Source organism: Ictalurus furcatus, chromosome 4 (genome assembly GCF_023375685.1).
Source record: "Ictalurus furcatus strain D&B chromosome 4, Billie_1.0, whole genome shotgun sequence".
Taxonomy (NCBI): Eukaryota; Metazoa; Chordata; class Actinopteri; order Siluriformes; family Ictaluridae; genus Ictalurus; species Ictalurus furcatus.
Genome location: NC_071258.1, coordinates 23760050 through 23779469, shown reverse-complemented (window position 1 = coordinate 23779469; position 19420 = coordinate 23760050). Strand labels below are relative to the sequence as shown.

At 37.6% G+C, this 19420-nt stretch overlaps 1 protein-coding gene across 3 annotated transcripts in view; it reads right to left on the bottom strand.

Moving 5' to 3' along the window:
* LOC128606880 (golgin subfamily B member 1) overlaps positions 1–17018 on the bottom strand; it is a 58470-nt gene extending 41452 nt beyond the window's left edge. Inside the window, exons 1-8 of one of the 3 annotated variants that reach the window (XM_053623394.1) lie at positions 16353–17018; positions 9138–9198; positions 6494–6631; positions 4879–5028; positions 3963–4091; positions 3721–3888; positions 3297–3464; positions 2708–2830 (exon numbers count right to left, since the gene is read on the bottom strand). In XM_053623394.1, coding sequence (XP_053479369.1) covers positions 2708–2830; positions 3297–3464; positions 3721–3888; positions 3963–4091; positions 4879–5028; positions 6494–6631; positions 9138–9182 — 921 coding nt within the window. In that variant the 5' untranslated portion in view covers positions 9183–9198; positions 16353–17018. The remainder of the gene's footprint in view (positions 1–2707; positions 2831–3296; positions 3465–3720; positions 3889–3962; positions 4092–4878; positions 5029–6493; positions 6632–9137; positions 9199–16352) is intronic. The other 2 variants (XM_053623393.1, XM_053623395.1) reach the window with 2 other exon arrangements.
* Positions 17019–19420: the final 2402 nt, after the last annotated feature.

Genomic DNA, 19420 nt, shown 5'->3' with positions numbered 1-19420 from the left:
CAGTATTAAACGCCACACACAGTGCACTGTAATACTAATCTATAATCTGTAGCAGGCCACAGGGACCTGGAAAACACCCCCAAAATGCTTTATTATAAGAAAAGAGTTTTTAAAACATTAATAGTGTATTTATAGGTTTAGGAAATGTTACATAGTTAAAGCTTGAGTTTAAATATTTATTGTTTTAGAAAGCTGGGTAAACAGTTTGTGAAGCATGATAAGTATTTACATACATTTCTTAGACATAAATCAAATGAACCTGTGTGATTTTTTGGAAAATCTGTGTGACCCTGTTTGGTGTCTGAAGTTCACTCCGTACTTTTACACTAAAGCTACTTTGGCCAACAAGTGATGCAAGTCTAACTCAACAGCTTTTTTATAAACATGTGCCTCAAACCACACCAGTTCTTTAGTGAGGTCATGTAGACTTAGTGATGTGATTTGGCTGCATTTCTAATGATAATGAGTCTTTATTGATCACATATACACTACAGCACAGTGAAATTCTTTTCTTCGCATACCCCAGCATGTCAGGAAGCTGGGGTCAGAGCACAGGGTCAGCCATGATACAGCGCCCCTGGAGCAGAGAGGGTTAAGGGCCTTGCTCAAGGGCCCAACAGTAGCAGATTAGCAGTGCTGGGGCTTAAACCCCTGACCTTCCCATCAGTAATCCAGAGCCTTAACCATCAAGCCACCACTGTCCCACTGTTTCTAGAACATACGTACTTATGGAAGAGGAACAACTGGACACCAAAAATGTCAAAAACATCCCTTTAATGAAAAGAAATTAGATAATTCTTTTATTTAAATGTTTGTCCCTATAATTTTCCTTATTTCTATAAAAATAATATACCTTACTCAGTACAGTAGACACGTACTTTGGTGTTAAATAGTAAAAAACTTTTTTTAAATATCCTTAACCCTTAAACATATACCTTGGGTCGTTAGTGACGTGGGATATCATTCAGTACCCTCCCCCTCGTTAATTTTTTCACATTAGACCTCCACCTTCTTCGTATTCCTCAATCTATTTACTATCAACAATAGAACACCAAAAAATACATAAAATTGTAGAATAATATCTGTTTTATAATTAGTTTATTGTAAAAGTCTATAGGGTCGCTACTGACCCGAGGTATGTAATAGTGTAAGTATATTTTTCTGTGCAACAATATTGAATCTCTCATGGCTCAATAAGTGCAATTCACTTTTATTCCTCAAGGTGGGAATGTTTGGTAAACAATGATGATGTAATGTGTCAATCATAGTGATCCCAGATGTAAAAGAAACGTTACAAATCTTGACATGGCTTAGCGATTTACTGCGGAACAAGTTTCTAATCAAATACAAGCGTCGTTTGATGGTAGATCTGATGATGAAGCTGTCAGCAAACAATCGATTAATTTTGATGATTATGAACAGGATAATAGCCTCGAATGATCCAGATGCTAAATATGAACCAGACGCTGAATTTACCGGGGGAAGCACAGAAGGTGCCACATTTGCCAATCATAATATTACTTGATAATATTGTTTTCAGGCAGGCGCGTAACCTGGCCTGGGCATTAGGGACTGTAGCCCCGAAGATTTTTTCGTTAGCCCTGAATTATCCTCCACTTGGAGCAGTTTGTCACTACGTAACTGAACGTCAGTAAAAGAAGACAGTGGCGTTGCAATTTTATATCTTCAGTGAACAGAGGCCAGACCAATCAGACAGGGTTTACAGGAAAATACATGGAAACACTCGTGTCTTATTGGCTAACAGCTCTCAATTCTGCCACTAGCTCATACAGTCAGTGTAAGGACAATGGACATGCACTGATTTTTTTTCTGTTTTTTTTTTTTATACCAGTAAAGTTGAAACTGAAACACTAACATCCTCTGATGCTGAGCAGAAAAACAAGGTGTGTAAATGTCTATATGGGTTCCGGTTTACGGACATGATATGAGCAGAGCATAATGAAATATAATGTACATTGCATGGCACTGTAGGAGCTACCCATAGCTTAGCTGTTCCTCCATTTGGCTAACAACACCAAACTAGCCTAGTTGGAAAAGTTTTATATTTTATATATGGTAATCCTCCAAACAATGGCAACACCCAAGGAAAGTTTTATGATAAATCCAACTTTTTCTGATCATGTCATACATTGACAACTAAGTTACCTCAGCGTCCATAAATCAAAACTTTATGGAAGGACACTAGCTGAGCTGGAAAAAAAATGCATGGAGAAGAATCTGGGCTCAACCCCGGAACAGTCCCTGTTTTCACCCATGAAAATTATACATTATAAAATTACTTTAATTACGAAAATACTAAATATTGTAATTATTCTAATTTTGTTATGGTGACTCAAATGACTGAATGAAAACGCTGCAATACTTTCACTATTTTAGTGCGTGAATTATAAGTGCGTAATTTTAATGCTGTATATATTTTTATACATTTATTGACAAATAAAATGTTCAAATAGAACGAAAGATGCTGTTTTTGTTATTTTGTATTTGTTAATAAAATATAAGGACAGTTTTATACTAACTTACTATTTTTGGGGCAGTTTAGAGACCCACCCGCTTTAGATATAAACTCTGCTAACAGGCTGCTAACAACCTGAATATGTAATAATGATTACATACATTTAAGGGTTAATAATGAAAAAATATATATATTAAAAAGACATGCATTCTCCAAGCTTCCTTATCTTACCTGCTCAAGATCTGCACTAGCGTCTGACTTAGCTGCAAGTTTAAAAAGCTCCTGCTCGTGCAACTGATTCATTTCCATTAATCTGTGGTCCTTTTGTAAAATGATGTCCTTAAATGTCTGGATCTGTAATTTAAAAACACAAAGGTTTCTGGTTTTATGCTAATGTTGAATTTGTGATGAATAAACAGATTAATTGACTTGTTATCATCAAAAGAATGACTGAAAATGGGAGGGAAGTAAACATGGCTGGGTGGCTGGCTGGATGGATGGAGGCATGGCAAAGACAGGACTACCTGAATGAAAGGATGGATGGATGGATGGATGGCAAAGACAGGACTGCCTGAATGAAAGGATGGAAGGATGGATGGATGGCAAAGACAGGACTGCCTGAATGAAAGGATGGAAGGATGGATGGCAAAGACAGGACTGCCTGAATGAAAAGATGGATGGATGGATGGACGGATATGTGAACCAATGGATGAATGATTCTTTGCCGTCACTTCCTCCCCCACAGTAAAGTTCTCTGATTAATGGAGTAATCAGGAGTCAGTTTAAAGAAATGAAAACACAAACAGAAAGTACATCTCACATTTTGCTTGTACATGTTCTCCTTCTCCTCAAACTGAGCTCTCTCAGTCACCAACAGCTCTTTGAAGCTGTCGTTCTGCTCCTTTAGGAGGCTGTACTTCTCTTCTCCATCACCAACTTTTTTCGTCAGATTGTTCACCAGCATCTGCAGCTCCTGCACCGACGATTCCTGAAATAATGAAAATGATAAAATAAAATAATAATAATTTCATCTGTAACAATAGACTTTGCAATGTCCTTAGTTGAGCTTTATTATTGAAAAGTGAATTATTTAACACATCAAGAGTTTAGCTGTATTAAAAAAAATTGAAGAACACACTGTCCAAGATGGACTTTAGTTATGGAGTCTTGCTTAAGATATTATTTGTCACGTAGTAATTAATGGGTTTTTTTGATGTGAAGAAATAAAAGGGAGTTTTATTTGCCTTGTTTTCCGGTGTTATTTGCTGCACTGTTGTGACTGCTTTCTCTCCACCTATGGCCATCTGTAAGTGAACAATATAGTCCTCTTTCTCAGCCAGGCGTTTGTCTTTTTCCACCAACATGGCATCTATCTCAGCACCGCGCACCCTCTGGGCTTCCAGCTCCTGTGTCTATTACATGAAATTACTGTTAAGAAACATAAGCCGAAACGCATCAGTCCATGAAATGGGCAAAGCTGCTGTACCTTCAGATGCAGTTCCTGATTTTTTTGTGCAAGCTGCTGCTCGAGGTCTTCCACTTTCTTTTTAAGCAACAAAATTTTTCCTCTGCTGGCTCCGGTGAGGTCCGATTCCCCCGATTCTCCACTGCCAGTCTACACACGTTAGTTACCGGAAACCATCAGTGTTTTACCAAATATCAGTGTCGGCTTATAAAATAAATAATAACATTAATAAAATTATTTTAAAACCTCACATTTAAGTGGAGCATTTGTCAAAACAGCACTTTTCATAATGCTTCAATGAGTTTTTAACTGTTAACTTCTTTTGAATTCATTAAAGTGCTTCATGTTGAGTAAAAACAAAACTGCGAGAGTGACGGCACAGGCTCTGGCAAGTATTTGAGCTGTGAAAACAACCCCCCCAGCAAAATAAATAACAAGGAGTGTCTTTCAATAGGTGACTTCTCTTCCCCAGTGATTATGTCAGTATGGCGAGTAGATGGTTCTTACAACAGGAAAAAAGTCTGCTGGAGCTGCTCTTTAAGCGCTCTTACGTCATAACGTAATGGTGATAAGACAGTATAATAGCTTGGATTTTCTTGAAGCCAAATTTCATTCACTCAAAAAACCTGTTTAAAACTACGAATGTTGGACGATCCTCATCCTGACCCTCTTTGTAGAGAAAGTAAATCTGGTACGTAGACAATAAAGTGAGGAATAAATGAAATATTGGTTTCTCTAAAGGTCTCAACATCACATCCTTATTGGTTTGTCTGTGGTGAGAAACTCTTCAATGATGGCAGAGATTCCAATAAAGCATTATATCCCAATAAAGGACTATTTAAGGGACAAGATCATCACTGTTATGACGTTTTAGCGGTGTGCCATGGGAGTGTTTCCTTTTGAAAATGTAGGAAGAAGTGATAATTAGCACCATTACCCGTTTGAGTTGTGGCGTTTTGTTTTTGGCCCCCGCTGGCTCCCCCTGCTGTTTCCTCAGCTCCTCCAGCTGTGAGTTTAGAGACGTGACCTTCGCTTTGTTCTGGAGCCGCATCTTAGACATCTTTGCCTCGCACGCCTCCTTTTCAGTCTGTAGAATTTATAATATTTAGAAGGAGAATTTAAGTGTTTCAATTTAAAGAAATATCACACTAGCTTCTCATATATTAGCCTTGTGTTCTTATACAATTTTTACCACAGCCTTTAACCTTGACAGTTCCTTCGGCCGCCTTCATGACTGTTCCATTACTTTCACTACTACAGGTGAAATGTCTCAGATTAGCATCAGATTAGGAGTCTCTAGAGTTCTAAAGTCCAGTTATCCAGAAGGCATTGCAATGATCTGAAATGTTTTTTTTTGTTTGTTTGTTTTTTTAAAAAATTGAGTGCCATTGTTTGGAATATAAACAGAGACTTAATCTCTCAAAATGATGATATTTGATTATTTGACTCTTAGGACCTCTCCCCCATTCTCACATTTTCTCAGGTGAGTGCTAAGGCTGCATTAATAACTAAACTGCGCATCTCTATTACACTGTGGTATGTGTGTAATACACCCTAGTTAATTTCTCACAGCACGGAAAGATTAACCAGACTGCTCAAAAGTCTGCAGATAACCATAACGCTCCATTGTTGCCGTGTTTATTTTGTACTTTGCTCTGCATTCCATTCCAATGATAAGTGACTTTCCAAAATGTCATCAAGTACAATGGGAAAGGTTGTGTGCTTTTGTCACCTACTATGCAGAATAATACGACGATGAGCAACGGTATGACATCAAAACGACAGCAACCAGACACACACGTTATATACTACTGCGCAAAATAATGTACCCAAGTAACACAGCAGATTTAGCATGATTCTAGCAAGTTAAACATTAAAGCAAAGCCTTTGGCCACATCACAAGTAGTTTAACAAAAACATAAGTAGTTGATACACTATTTTGAAATGTTACATTCTAGGGATGTAATGATCAGTGGATTTGGATCGATGAATCAATTTAAAAGGCAACAACTGAAATAAACTGAGACAACAATTATAAATCGATTATTATCCTTTATTTGCATTACCTTTTAAAGAGGAACAAAAAAACAGGACAGGCTGGTGAGGGAATATATATTAAAATAACTGTTACAACGCAAACTGTGTCATACACGTTCCACAACATTAAACGTAATTATAAACTGAAAAAAAATGATGGTGGTATTTAATTTTTATTTAATTAATAAAAAACTTTTATTATTGGCAATCTGCTGTGTTATAAGTGGAATAAAACACAACACTTTGTGATGTTATATGAAAACAATCAACGTTGGGTTGATACCGCACTGTTGTTATTATTATTATTTTCCTATAACAGCATGTCCCGCTGTGTTTTATTCCATACGTAACTAATTTGTATTCATATAACATTAATACTATGTTAATTTAGTAGGAAGGGCATGGAGAGACGGGACGACACACTCACTGCGTCATCTGTAACGGTATACTCGATCAAATTGTATATGCGTAACATATGAAAAATATTCAATATGTAGTACTCTAGAGTGGATCACCTTGAGCTGTTCATCTTTAGTGTGCAGAGCTGTGTCTTTTTCTCGGATCATCTCTTTCAACTGAGACACGAGCTGCTCCATCTGAGCCAAACGCTCAGTCTCCTCAGAGAGAGAGGGGTTAACACCACCCTCGCCGGCCTGAGAGACAGCGTGACACAGACAAACAGAAAATAAAAACGCGGGGCAAGAAGGAAGAATGTGTGTTTATTGAAAGCCTGACTAGCCATACTTACATGCAGCCTAATAATTCAATAATACTCTGACTGACAGATTATTTGAAATAATAAAAGCCCTTTTTCCATATTAAAAAAAGGAAAAAGAGAAGTAGAGTAAGGATACAGAAGTCAATTTGGACAATATTGCTATCTAAACAAGTGAAAAAGATAATCTTATACTTAATAATACGGCTGGACGATATGATGGCATGATATCAGTCCATATATTCATTTTCTGTACCACTTATCCTGCACAGTGCAGTGTAGAGCCTGCAGCCTATCCCAGGAGACTTGGAGCATTAGAAGGGGGACACCCCTCATACATCCATTCACACACTACAGACAATTTTAGAAATGCCAATCAGCCTACAGGGCATGTTTCTGGACTGGGGGAGGAAACCGTACTGGAGGAAAGATGGATTAATATCAACATTCACAATTTTTAGGAATTGTGGACAACATTACATTACAGCATTTGGCAGACGCTCTTATCCAGAGTGACTTACAATTATCTCATTTATACAACTAAGCAATTGAGGGTTAAGAGCCTTGCTCAAGGACCCAACGGTGGTGGGATTTGAACTCAAAACCTTCTGATCAGAAGTCCAACATCTTAACTGCTGAGCTACTACTTCCCATCCCCAATCTCTGGCCCTTAATCATACTTCATTAGCAAAATTATGTGTAGTGATATAAATCTAATATATCGTGAAGACACATGCAAGAATTGCAATATGATATGTTTGACACTTCACCCAACCTTAAGTAAAATAGCCCAAGCCTACTAATTAACATGTAAATAGGAAGAATAACTGAAGGGCAAACTTCAATATCAATCCGAATCTGTATGTACAGTCACAAAAAAATAAATAAATAAAAGACACACAGTTCATGCTACAGACATTGAAAGATTTAAAATAATCACAATGTTAACATTTCAAACTTGAATGACTTCCTCTAACCTCTAGTCCATTGAGGACAATGGGCCTCATCGATCAAGTTGGATACCAAGTGATTTATTAGTAAAGCGTTCGTATGAGCGTTTACACAAGATATTTGGCATTCGTGAAAATCTTATGCTTTCAGAGAAAATATTTGTATCCTACTCTTGCTTCAGAGTGTGTGTAAATTTACACATAAAACTAATGTAAACTTCAATAGATTAAACATCTCCTTTAGAATCCGTAAACACAATGAATTCACTCGGATTGGCGACATTTCATTATTATGATGAAAATTTCATGGAAACGTATGTTAGATTTTTTTTTTTTTTCATGTTAGGAGAATTTTTTTTATTTGACCTTGGTGTAAATATTATTGTCATCATATTTATTGTCTTTAATTTATTTATTCATTTTCATATGGTTCATTTACATGTGACTCATTTATGTATGATTCATTTTCATGAGATTCATATTCATGAGATTCATATTCATGTGATTCATTTACGTATGATTCATTTACATGTGATTCATTTACTAGACTACTATATAGTATATTAAATATAGTATATTACTATACTTATTGTCAATAGTTTTTTGGGTTTTTTAAAAATAATTTTATCATCATTGTATGTTTTTTTTTATATTCTGACTTGAACTGTCGAAGTATTTGACTTACATATAAAAAAACATTTCTTTCTAAACGTAAAGTTCATTATACCATCGTTTATCCACAAATATATTGAACTGATGTTATTCTCACACTTACTTTAATTATGTATACTTTACAAGAACCTAGACAATCTTTTCAAACCCCCAACACTTAAAAAAAAATCCTTCACTCACTTGTAAAACGTTAATAAAATAAATATAAAACAGATCACCTCAGTTTGAACCTAATCAATAAAATCAGGTCTTTTTTTTTTGTTTTGTTATTGATTAATGACAGTTAATAAAAGTTTTGGCAGAGAAATAGTTTTACACATAAGCATGTGATGACTGACAAAAAATAAACAGTGGTTGGCTGCTTGTATTGTATTAATCAGTGGAGCAAATAAAGATCACTCGTGCATAATATAATGCGTCTCATCAAATCAGCTACACCTATAATCGGTCCGACAAGTAAAAGCAAAACCTGCAGGCCTTGTAGTGTGCAAGTTTAGCACTGAATGTGAAGAATTTGAATGATATGAAACGATCATCCAAGCTGAGGAAACGGTTTTCAGTACATCACAGTACTGTATATGATTACAATGAATGATTTTATCAAATCCACTTTGCTAAATTCTATCAAGTTTAAAAAAAAAAAATAGAAAGAAAATATAACCCCCAAAATAACCACTGAAGTAAAATAGGACACTATAAATTATTCATAAAGGAGTAGCACAGCATGCATCATAGCATAATAACATGCCACAATTTTATATCATGTTTAAACTAAAGACACTACTTTACAAAGTTACTACAAAGTTAAATCTTGTTACTTACTCCGGGTGAAGAGCCAGCATCTTCAGAGCCAAACCACTTTAGCATGGTTTAGATGTCAAATCTAACAGAAAGAACACACAAAAAACAAATACGTTAGCATTTATTTCCCTTTCCTTAACAGTTATATCTATTCGTTCAGTGCCAAGATTAAACTAATATTAAGATAATTAACCTTTTACCACGGTTCACAATCTTATTGTCTCATCGGTACAGTACGTTTTACGTATCCATCAACAGAGACCACCCTCCCCCCGAGCTCCCAATTACCACTTTAAAGTCACTTCCTGTTTTGTTGAGTATATAAGCTCCGTGCCTGCACGGTCAGTGCGAACTCTTGCCGACCTTAGCGTCTGTCTACTGGTACTCCTCTGCTTTGACCCTTTCATGGACTATTTGTTTGGAAATTTGTGTCTTGCTGTGTTTTGACGATTGCTTACATTACATAACGGGTTGTGTTTTAGAATTGTCAATAAATCTGAATGCAGGTGATCTCCGATCCTTCAGAGGTCTTAAAAATAATCATTTGTATTGCATATCATGACATTACACGTAAACCTGTCACTCAGCACCATTTGCTGCTGCATCCACAGACGCAAGCTGAGGTTTTACTATGCAAAACAGAAGCCGTACATTAACATTGATGCGCTGCTGACTTCACTGGGCTCGGTCTCATCTGAGATGGAATCGCGTGTTGTGAGCCGATGAGTCAAATGGTTTTTGGACATAACATCCATCATGTTTTTTGGGGGGCAAAGAGGAAAAGGACCAACCAAGCTGTTATCATCTTCAGGTCCAAAAGCCAGCATCTGTCACGGTATGGGAGTGTGTCAGTGCCCATTACATGGGTTACATGGGGTATATGGGTTGATCTGCACACATTTTGGAGCAGCATATGCTGCCATCCATGCGCTGTATTTTCTATAGGTGTCCATGCATTTCCCAGCAGGACAACACCGAACCACATTCCAGGGCTCCAGATGGCGACTAAAATGGTCTCCAATGCGACTAACTTTTTAATTTTGCGACCATGTTTTTTCTGCCAGTCGCCAGTGGCCACTGTTACCCACAAACAAAATTTTAAAAATCTTTTTGTGTTAGGATACTGAACTCTCATCTCCTCTCGTGCCTGCGTGCCCTATCTCGTGCACTCCTGTATGGTTTGCAGTAAATAAATTCTGCACTCTTGTCCTGCAGTGGTTGAAGTGTCGGCTGTATTGATGAACAGAAACAGGTTTAACATCACGTTTATCGGGTTAAAAAGTTGGAAGTGTTATTAAAGGTGTTTAATTTAGTTTGATGTGGTTTAGTTTGTTGGAATTTGAATTTATCAGTTATATGTAGGCTATCTAACTGCGTAGTTAACTAACATTAGCCAGCTGACAAGAAAAATATCAGACTTTTTCTCATTCCCTGCCCATCCAAACCCTGCCTCCTCTACACCACATGCCGACGATGTTGAGACCAACTCGACCAGTGAAAGTTCTCAAGTGACATTTGAGTCATCCCAGCCCGTTTCAATCGGAGTGCAATCTTTTACATTTGATGACAGCCAAGCACAGCGAGTTGAGTCTTCTCCCGTCCCTGCGGCTCCCATCCCAACAAGACCGTTTAAATTGGCTTGGCTACAAGAGCCTGGTTACATTATGAAAATGGGAAAATGTACTGCACATTTTGTGCTAAAGCAGGACAAGATATTGCTGGTAAAACAGAGTTCAGTACCGGTTCGAGTCATTTTAAAAAAGAAACCGTGAAGAAGCATGGTGGCAGTAAAAAACATAAGCACGCCAGGGATTGTGTCATTGCTAGTTCTGATCCTCGTGCCACCTCAATCATGAAAGCAGTGCAACCATGCTAGTGATAAAGTCACAGAAAAAGAGACGAGGGAATTGAAAATAAAATTCAATGCAGCCTACATGACTCTGAGCCTGAATAAGAAGGAAACAACTAATTGTACATAGTTGAATAAAAAAGTGAAAAAAAGAAACAAATGACTGGACATTTAAGTATTTACAGTAATATGATTCAATATGATATACTGAACATTTCACATATTGTGTACGTAAAGAATACATTGTGTAAACTGTGGGAGGCAGAGTAAACAGACAGTAGACAGTTCAGGCAGACAGTACAGAGGGGAAAGAAAAGGCAGTGTGAGGTAGCCGTTTAACAATGACATCATCATATGTCATATGACATCACTATATTTTGGCCCCTGAAAATTTTAATTGGCGCCTAAATATTTTGGGTTTAGGAGCCAATGGCTCCTGGATTTTTTTTTTGCCTGGAGCCCTGCATTCTGCCAGGATTATAACTGCATGGTTGCATAAGCAGAGAGCACGTGTGCTAGATTGATCTCTGACTGAGAATGTGTGGCAGGTTATGAAGTGCAAAATACGCCAACGATGTCCACTATACAGTTGTGCATATTTGAAATGAGAATAGATTTTCACAAAGTATCTAGACATTCACAAACTAAAACATCAAGATTGGAATTAAGGATCACACCCAGATTGCTGGCTTTCTGGAACAGCCACGTTACCACTGTGTTACTTGAACACACGTTTTAATCCTGGTCATTTAACTCCATAGTTACATTTCCTGTCAGTGCCAACAACCTCACAAGATTTCATAATGTCATTTGTTTACAGATTAGGTAACTATAACTGATCACATATTCCAGTTCTTCAGTGTACAGTTAAAGGAGTTATGCTGTATATAGAAGTATTTCATCTAAATCAATCAACATGCAGACATATTCGGTTGTTAAATCTATAACACTGACTATACAGATTGCAGTTTTCGGAAGGACAATATAAATATCTCACTAGCTTGTAGCTAACAAATGACAAACATGGACGCTAGGGATGAATCGGTTATCGGTTTCATGGTAAACCACGATAAAATTCCCAGACGGTTAGTATTACCGTGTCACATTTACTTATCGTTAAAACCGTGCGTGATTATCGTGATTTGTAAAACTCGAGATAAATGCTGTCCACACACCCAGCACGCGTCTGCGTCAGCGTCAGACTCAGCATGCAACACTGTTGTTTTTTTTGAGCGTGAAAACATGGTGGAAGGCGGTGACGGCGCTCGGGAGATTTTCCAACCTTCCAAGAGGACTAAATCCAAAGAGTGGTCATATTTTTTATAAAAATGCTGAGGGAAACTTAACAGAAGATGGTAACCCTGTCTGCAGAGCTTGGCAGATGAAAGTCGCTGCGAAAGGAGGCAACACGTCCAATCTGCTGAACCATCTTCGTGACAACCATCCATCACTTTATAGTGAATGCAAGGTAAGTTAACTTTTAGCTCAGTGCAGGGGTCGGGGAAAAGTATGAGGAAAAGTAGATAGTTGGACACAAAATATTGAATTGGGTTGAAATAATTTCTTATCTCACATGTAATAAACTTGTAATAAACTTGTAATACTCCCCGCCGTCCCCGCCATTAGTCCGTCCACCTCTTTCAACTCCTCAACTGTACACTCTACTCAAACAGGTTGGAATCTTTCATGATAATACCACCGTCAGCTCGTAGATCACGAACACACAGCACTGAGTCTCTACCGGATCTCAGTTATAGCTGCATTGCATTCTGAAACTTCTACGCTGGATTTCTCATTAATGACAAATCCTAACAGTTATCCCTGATCACTGAACATTTTTCTCCTAATAAATGCCATTTGAACAGAGCTACCAGTGTCGCCCTGCGATGTCAGTGACGTGGAGCAATACCTGCGGTTTGTTGACAGTGGAAGAAAAATGCATTCTAGACACAAATTACACAATACAATTCACTGATTTCCTAAAAATTATTAATCGATAAAACCGATTATGAATAATCAATTATGAAAATCGCTGTCAAACGAATCTCATTATTTAACAAAAATATTGCATTAACCGTTTAGGAATTACAGACTTTTTTTTTTGCAGAGTCCCTCCATTTGCACAGGCTCAAATGTAAATAAGTACTTTAATGCAATATTTTTGCTAAACACCTTGAATTAAAACTGAAAGTCTACACTTCAATCACATCCTCACTGCTTCATTTCAAATCCACTGTGGTGGTGTACAGGGGCAAAAATACAAAAATTGTGTTGCTATCCAAATACTTATGGATCTGGCTATGAGATGTAACCCAGTGAAGCATGCAGTCATCGTTTACAGCTATTGTAATACGTGACAGAAGAGGAAGATGGTTAGGCCAATCTGGCTTATTGCCTTTACATGCCCAAAACAAAAAAACAAAAAAACAAAAAAATACCTTGATGCCAAAAGAACGTCTTTCACAGAAACACTATATGAAAACCATAAATGTCTAAACGAGTCTCAGGACATACAATTGTCTCCAAATAAACTCCTACACACTGGCAGGCACCACTAATCCCAGTTGATTTACCAAAATAGACACAGCTGACCAACTGCACCAATACACACCACCACACACACACACACACATGGCTACAATGCACGGATGAAGAAGTGCTCAACACTGCGATAATCTACATCTATATAATTCAATCTTATAGCGCTCATGAAATGATGTGAGAGCCATGATTGGATTCTTATGGTTGACATATTTCCTTTTAGGAAGATGAAGTCAAGGAGGGGGTGTGTCATATTGCTTGACTGATTCCCACAACAACCAAAAGCATTCAAGATATGCCAATCAAACGTTTTAGGAAACCGGCTAAATACAGTAAGAGGCCACCAGTTTAAACAGAGCTTGGTTTCAGCGGTGTAGGATTTCTCGATGACTTTGTCGTGTCTGACATTCAGGTTAATGCCGAGCAGTGAGTCATTTGTTCCTTTTTTTTTTTTTTAACATTTTCCCTGCTAATGTATGAGCAGGGGAAGAGAGTGAAAAGATTAACTGTTGTCTAATTTGAGGCAGTAAAATCAAACCGTATTGAGAAATCGCTTTGGTACGTCCAAGTGTTTGCTCATTCGCCGTTTCATACACACATTATCTATATATTAAACTGTACAACAGTTTGCAACAGTCATACGTTTGAGCCCAGATCAAGATTTTGGAGACAGAACGAGCACGTGCAAGCATGTAAACCCCAACCATCTTTTCAAAAGACAAAGGATTGTTTGGAAGAAGAATGATCCCACCCAACCTCAATACAACTACACGAACAACCCATGTTTGATGCTAATGCTGCAGTGCAACTTGTAATTCTCAACCTTCAACTAGTAAAAACCAATGAAAACACCCACAAACTTGAAATTCCTACTCCTCAACTTGAGTTAGTCTACTCAACTTCTTCTCAAGTTCCTTCCGCTATTTATGGAGTGACCTCGAAGTACAGCATCAGAAATAAACAAAGCACGTAATGCATTATACTGTATAGACAAGTTTTTGCTTTTAAGCAGTCATCGTGCAGACATATTCGCTTGTTAAATCTGTAACTGTTATTATACATTTACTATACTTGCTGTTAGAGGAGGAAAATATACAATCACTCATCACATTACAGTTAACAAGCTAGCTAGCTAGTTGCTAACAAAAGAGGAACAAGGAGGTGTTTTTTTCCAAGACAAACGTGGTGGAAAATGACATTATTTCAACCTGCCGTGCCAGAGCCAAATCTCCCTGCAGCTCTCACTTGGTTTCCCACTGACGCTAAGCAGGGTTGAGCCTGGCCAGTACCTGGATGGGAGACCTGCTACGTAAAACTAATGTTTCTGCTGGAAGTGGTATTAGTGAGGCCAGCAGGCAGTGCTCACCCTGTGGTCTGTGTGGGGCCTAATGCCCCAGTATAGTAACGGGGACACTATACTGTAAAAACAGCATTGTCATTCAAATGAGATGTTAAACCGAGCTCCTGACTTTCTGTGGTCATTAAAAATCCCAGCACACTTATAGTAAAAGAGCAGAGGTATAACCCCGGTGTCCTGGCAAAATTCCCTCATTGGCCCTTATCCATCATGGCCCCCAAATAATCTCCATCACTGAATTGGCTACATCACTCTACATCCCCTCCACTAATAGCTGGTGTGCGGCGTCACGTCACTACACAAGAGTTCATTTGATTGGAAGGAAATTGGGGGAGTACAGAATGAGCCATCAAATTTTTTGTTTCGTTTCACCGCAAATTCTAACCTCAAACAAGATTCACATAAGCAATGTACACAACACATTGTCTTTTTAAAAAAATATATCTATACTGTCTACACTATCAAAACTCTCGAAGAAAAAGCTCTAAAGAACCAATTTACATTTCATGATGACTTTCAGAACTGGATAATTATTCATCATGACCCTATACAGGTACATGCTCCACCCAAACCGCATCGAATCCACAATGCATCCTGATATAAAAGGGGAATATTGGGATTTATTCTGAGAAATTAAATCAGCATGATGAGATCATGGCGAGGAGGAGAGATGGGCAATAACAAGGAGATCATTCATATGGCCAATGCGGATTCAATGAAACAATGGACACTTTTGGAACTTAAAGACAACAGGTTAGCTAGTTAATTAAGTTATCAACACCCCTTGCATTTACATTCATATTGTTTAGAGTGTAAAACGAATATTCTGAAGTAAAATGGTATTATAATGTTGTGTTTATGACATTTAGCTCCTGCTATAGCTGCGTACAGTATGTTACTTACACACAATAGTAGCTGCTTAGCTAACTACTGAGAAAATGTGCTAACAAATATACATATATACACATACATTTACACACACACACTATATATATATATATATATTTGTATTATATGTGTGTGTGTGTGTGTATATATATATATATATATATATATATATATATATATATATATACACACACACACACACGTAGCCAAGTAGGAAGAATTTGTCGCAAATATGGGTGCGAACCTGTTAGGCAGCCTGTGTGTGTGTACATATATATTTATATGTGTGTGTATATATATATATATATATATATATATATATATATATATATATATATATACACACACACACACATACACGTATCGGTAGTTAAATATAGTCGACTTTCAAATAAATTTTTGAAAAATAAAACTAAATTAGATTGGCTATCTAATATTTTCATTTTCCCAAGTAGCATTTAAATACTGCTGGGAAGCGAGTGACTAATCTAACCGAGCTGCCTAACAGGTTCGCACCCATATTTGCGACAAATTCTTCCTACTTGGCTACGATTGGCTAATGAGACAGCACACTCTGTGATCTGATTGGATATCAGCTCACCCGAATGGAAGAAAATCCAATCCCAATAATGGAGGTGGAAACTTCTCGAATACGGGTAGGTAAAAAAAATAATAATAATGCATTGAGCTATCTAACTAGCTATCCTCAGAGCTAACTGGAGACCCTGGGATATGAGGCACTACTGACATGTTGACGTACCGCGAATACTTTCATTTGGCGCTTACCTGCTTATTAGGACCATAGAGGGCTAAATATTTTCTGCAGCAGAATTATGCTCTCTTACGTTCCCGCAAATATGGTGAAAATTCCGAAACATCATTATGATTTCTCATCTATCCGCCATCTTTGTCAGGTGTGCATGCGCGCATGCGTAGAGCTGCTGCTGAGCACGCGCTCTGTTGCCAAAACGCTCATTGTGGTTTTGCTGCGCCCCTCAGCGGCTTTCATGCGAGGTTTTTTTTAAAAAAATATGCTGACGATTTTATCCAGGAATCACATTAAATGTCATGTACAGGAGTACCGTCATGTCCAGGTTCCGAGGCATGAGGAGACAAGAGCACACTAGTGATGGTGAAATGAAACTTTTCTCCCAAATGTATGCAAAAACTGGTTTGTGTTCATTACTCCAATCTTTTGAACACAGTGCGCGCTAGTTGCATCTAGTGGTCAAAAGTATGAAGTGCAGCTCCTAGTGGGTCATGCAGCGGGGTTTCGGGTTCCAGTTAATTCCAATCGTTTAAAAACATTTTTTAACAATAAAAACAACTCGTAACCTAAAATAATACTGTGTATTACATAATAAACAAAAAGCCCTTTGTATTTTTATTTTGTTTTATGGTATAGGCAAAGCAAATCTGATACAATAATACTAATTTCTAATAGACGACTTTGGTTTCGAAGCAAATTAGTTGGGTTTTTTTGTTGTTTTTTTGTTTGTTGTTTTTTTACGATCAATGGCGTACACTAACTGGTTAATTAACTGAATTAATTACTCGAAGCTTTTCAATACATTGCACGCTAGTGGCATCTGGTGGTCAAAAGCATGAAGTGCAGCTAGTAATCAATTACATGCTACTGGAGACTGTAGTGCAGTTTTTGAGGGTTTTGCTGATAAATCTGTGTATTATAATCCTCCGTCAGAAGTCATTCTTTAGTCAGTAAAAGGCAACTGGTAACATTAAATAATGCTTTATAAAGGGAAAAAAAAACAATGCCCCCTGAGGACACTTGTAGAATGTTACATCTGTTTATAATGGTCCTACTGACTAGCACACATAAACTTATTCATTACGTTCAACCCAGCTCTAGTCCATCACATTTGGCAAGGTGTATATGGTCTGAACTGTAAAACGTGAGGTTTGATTGTGCGTGTGCTTGTTAATTTTGCCAGTGAAACTATTAATATAAATTTCTTATACATAGACCACCTTAGTTGTAATACATAGACAACCTATGGGAATGGTTTTGGACCTCAGTTTCACATGGACAATTTCGCTGTGGTCACTGGGCTATGGCCTTATGACTGCAATTACCACATACAGTTTTGCACTCAAGTCTCCTTTAGTAAACAGTGGATCAGTTCAACAAAACAGACTTCATATAAAAACCGTAATGAACTTCCCTTTACTTTCACACTATCCATTGTTACGCAGATGAGGATGGGTTCCCTTCTAAGTCTGGTTCCTCTCAAGGTTTTTTCTTAATATCATCTTAGGGAGTTTTTCCTTGCCACCATCGCCACCGGCTTGCTCAATAGGGATAAATTCAGACACTTAAAATCTGTATCCTGTGTTTATATGTTTCTGTAAAGCTGCTTTGAGACAATGTCCATTGTTAAAAGCGCTATACAAATCAAATTGAATTGAATTGAAGTTGTTGCCATGAGTTTTTTCCCCAGAACTACAAAATATATTTAAGCAATACTACACAAACAAGAGTGTGGCTATACTGAGTATCGGCACGGCTGTGATTTGGCCGTAGACAGGAACCTGCATTTTGAGTGTCATAGCTAATCACAACTGTGTCGATATTCCATATAACCGCACCATTGGGAGTTCTATAAACAAGAAATTAATATTGAGTAAGCGGCATTTCGGGCACAACATGGCCACATGTTCTGTTTATTTTTGCTCCGCCAGTGGAAATAGATCCCAAAGAAGCCACACTTCCCAATTTGTATATTCCCGTTAAAAAGGTGCTTTCTTGTAAAATTAGCATCTCTTCTTTCATATTTTATGACCTTTCATAATTTAAGTCAAAAGTTCTATTACTGAAAGTATCATATGCCATATCCACTGATGATGTCGCTAACTCTACTGTAGTAATGGTTTCAAACTACGTAGTGAACACAGTCGATACATACACGGAAACGTCCTAGTGTGGGTTTAGGGTTTGATTGGAGGTCAGTTGAGGGTACGTTCAGACTAGCAAACAACAAAGCGGAAAAACTACAAGCCATTTTCAAACCAGTCTCATGTGAAAGTCATTCGCGAAATTACCACTAGGCGGCGCAGAGGGACGGTTTGCAAAAGACTGAGTAAAAAAAAAAACCTCATTGCACACATGCACCAAATGAGATAAACCCAAGAAAGACTGTTGCAAGCAGTCATATTAACGGCTGAATTTAGCACCACAGAGATGCACAGCAGTCAAACACATTGACTTTACAAGCATCACTAACTGAGCAACCACTTAAAAGAGAAACCCATTCCACAAATACCAAGTTGAAGAAATAATAGTAAATACGCCTTACCTTTAGCAGAACATCATCTTCCTTGATTTTGTGCATGCAAAGTCGTTACTTAAATCCTCAACATTTTTTTCTAAATCCGGAGAAAAAAAAACAACTTGTGATTGTGGGTACATTGTGAATGAGCCGTTATAGTTTATCTTTTTTAGTTTGCGTTTCAGTTAATATACCATGCTTTAAAAATAGACAGGTGATGAGTAGAATATTGTTTAGGCTAAAACACCACCAAGCAAGCATGTGGTGTACACATACAGTACAATAATGTTGTAATTAAGGTTAATTCAGTGTTATGTCATTAATACAGCTGGGCAACATGACAGTAAATTCACCGAAGTTGCTTTAGAGGGATAGTTCAGTA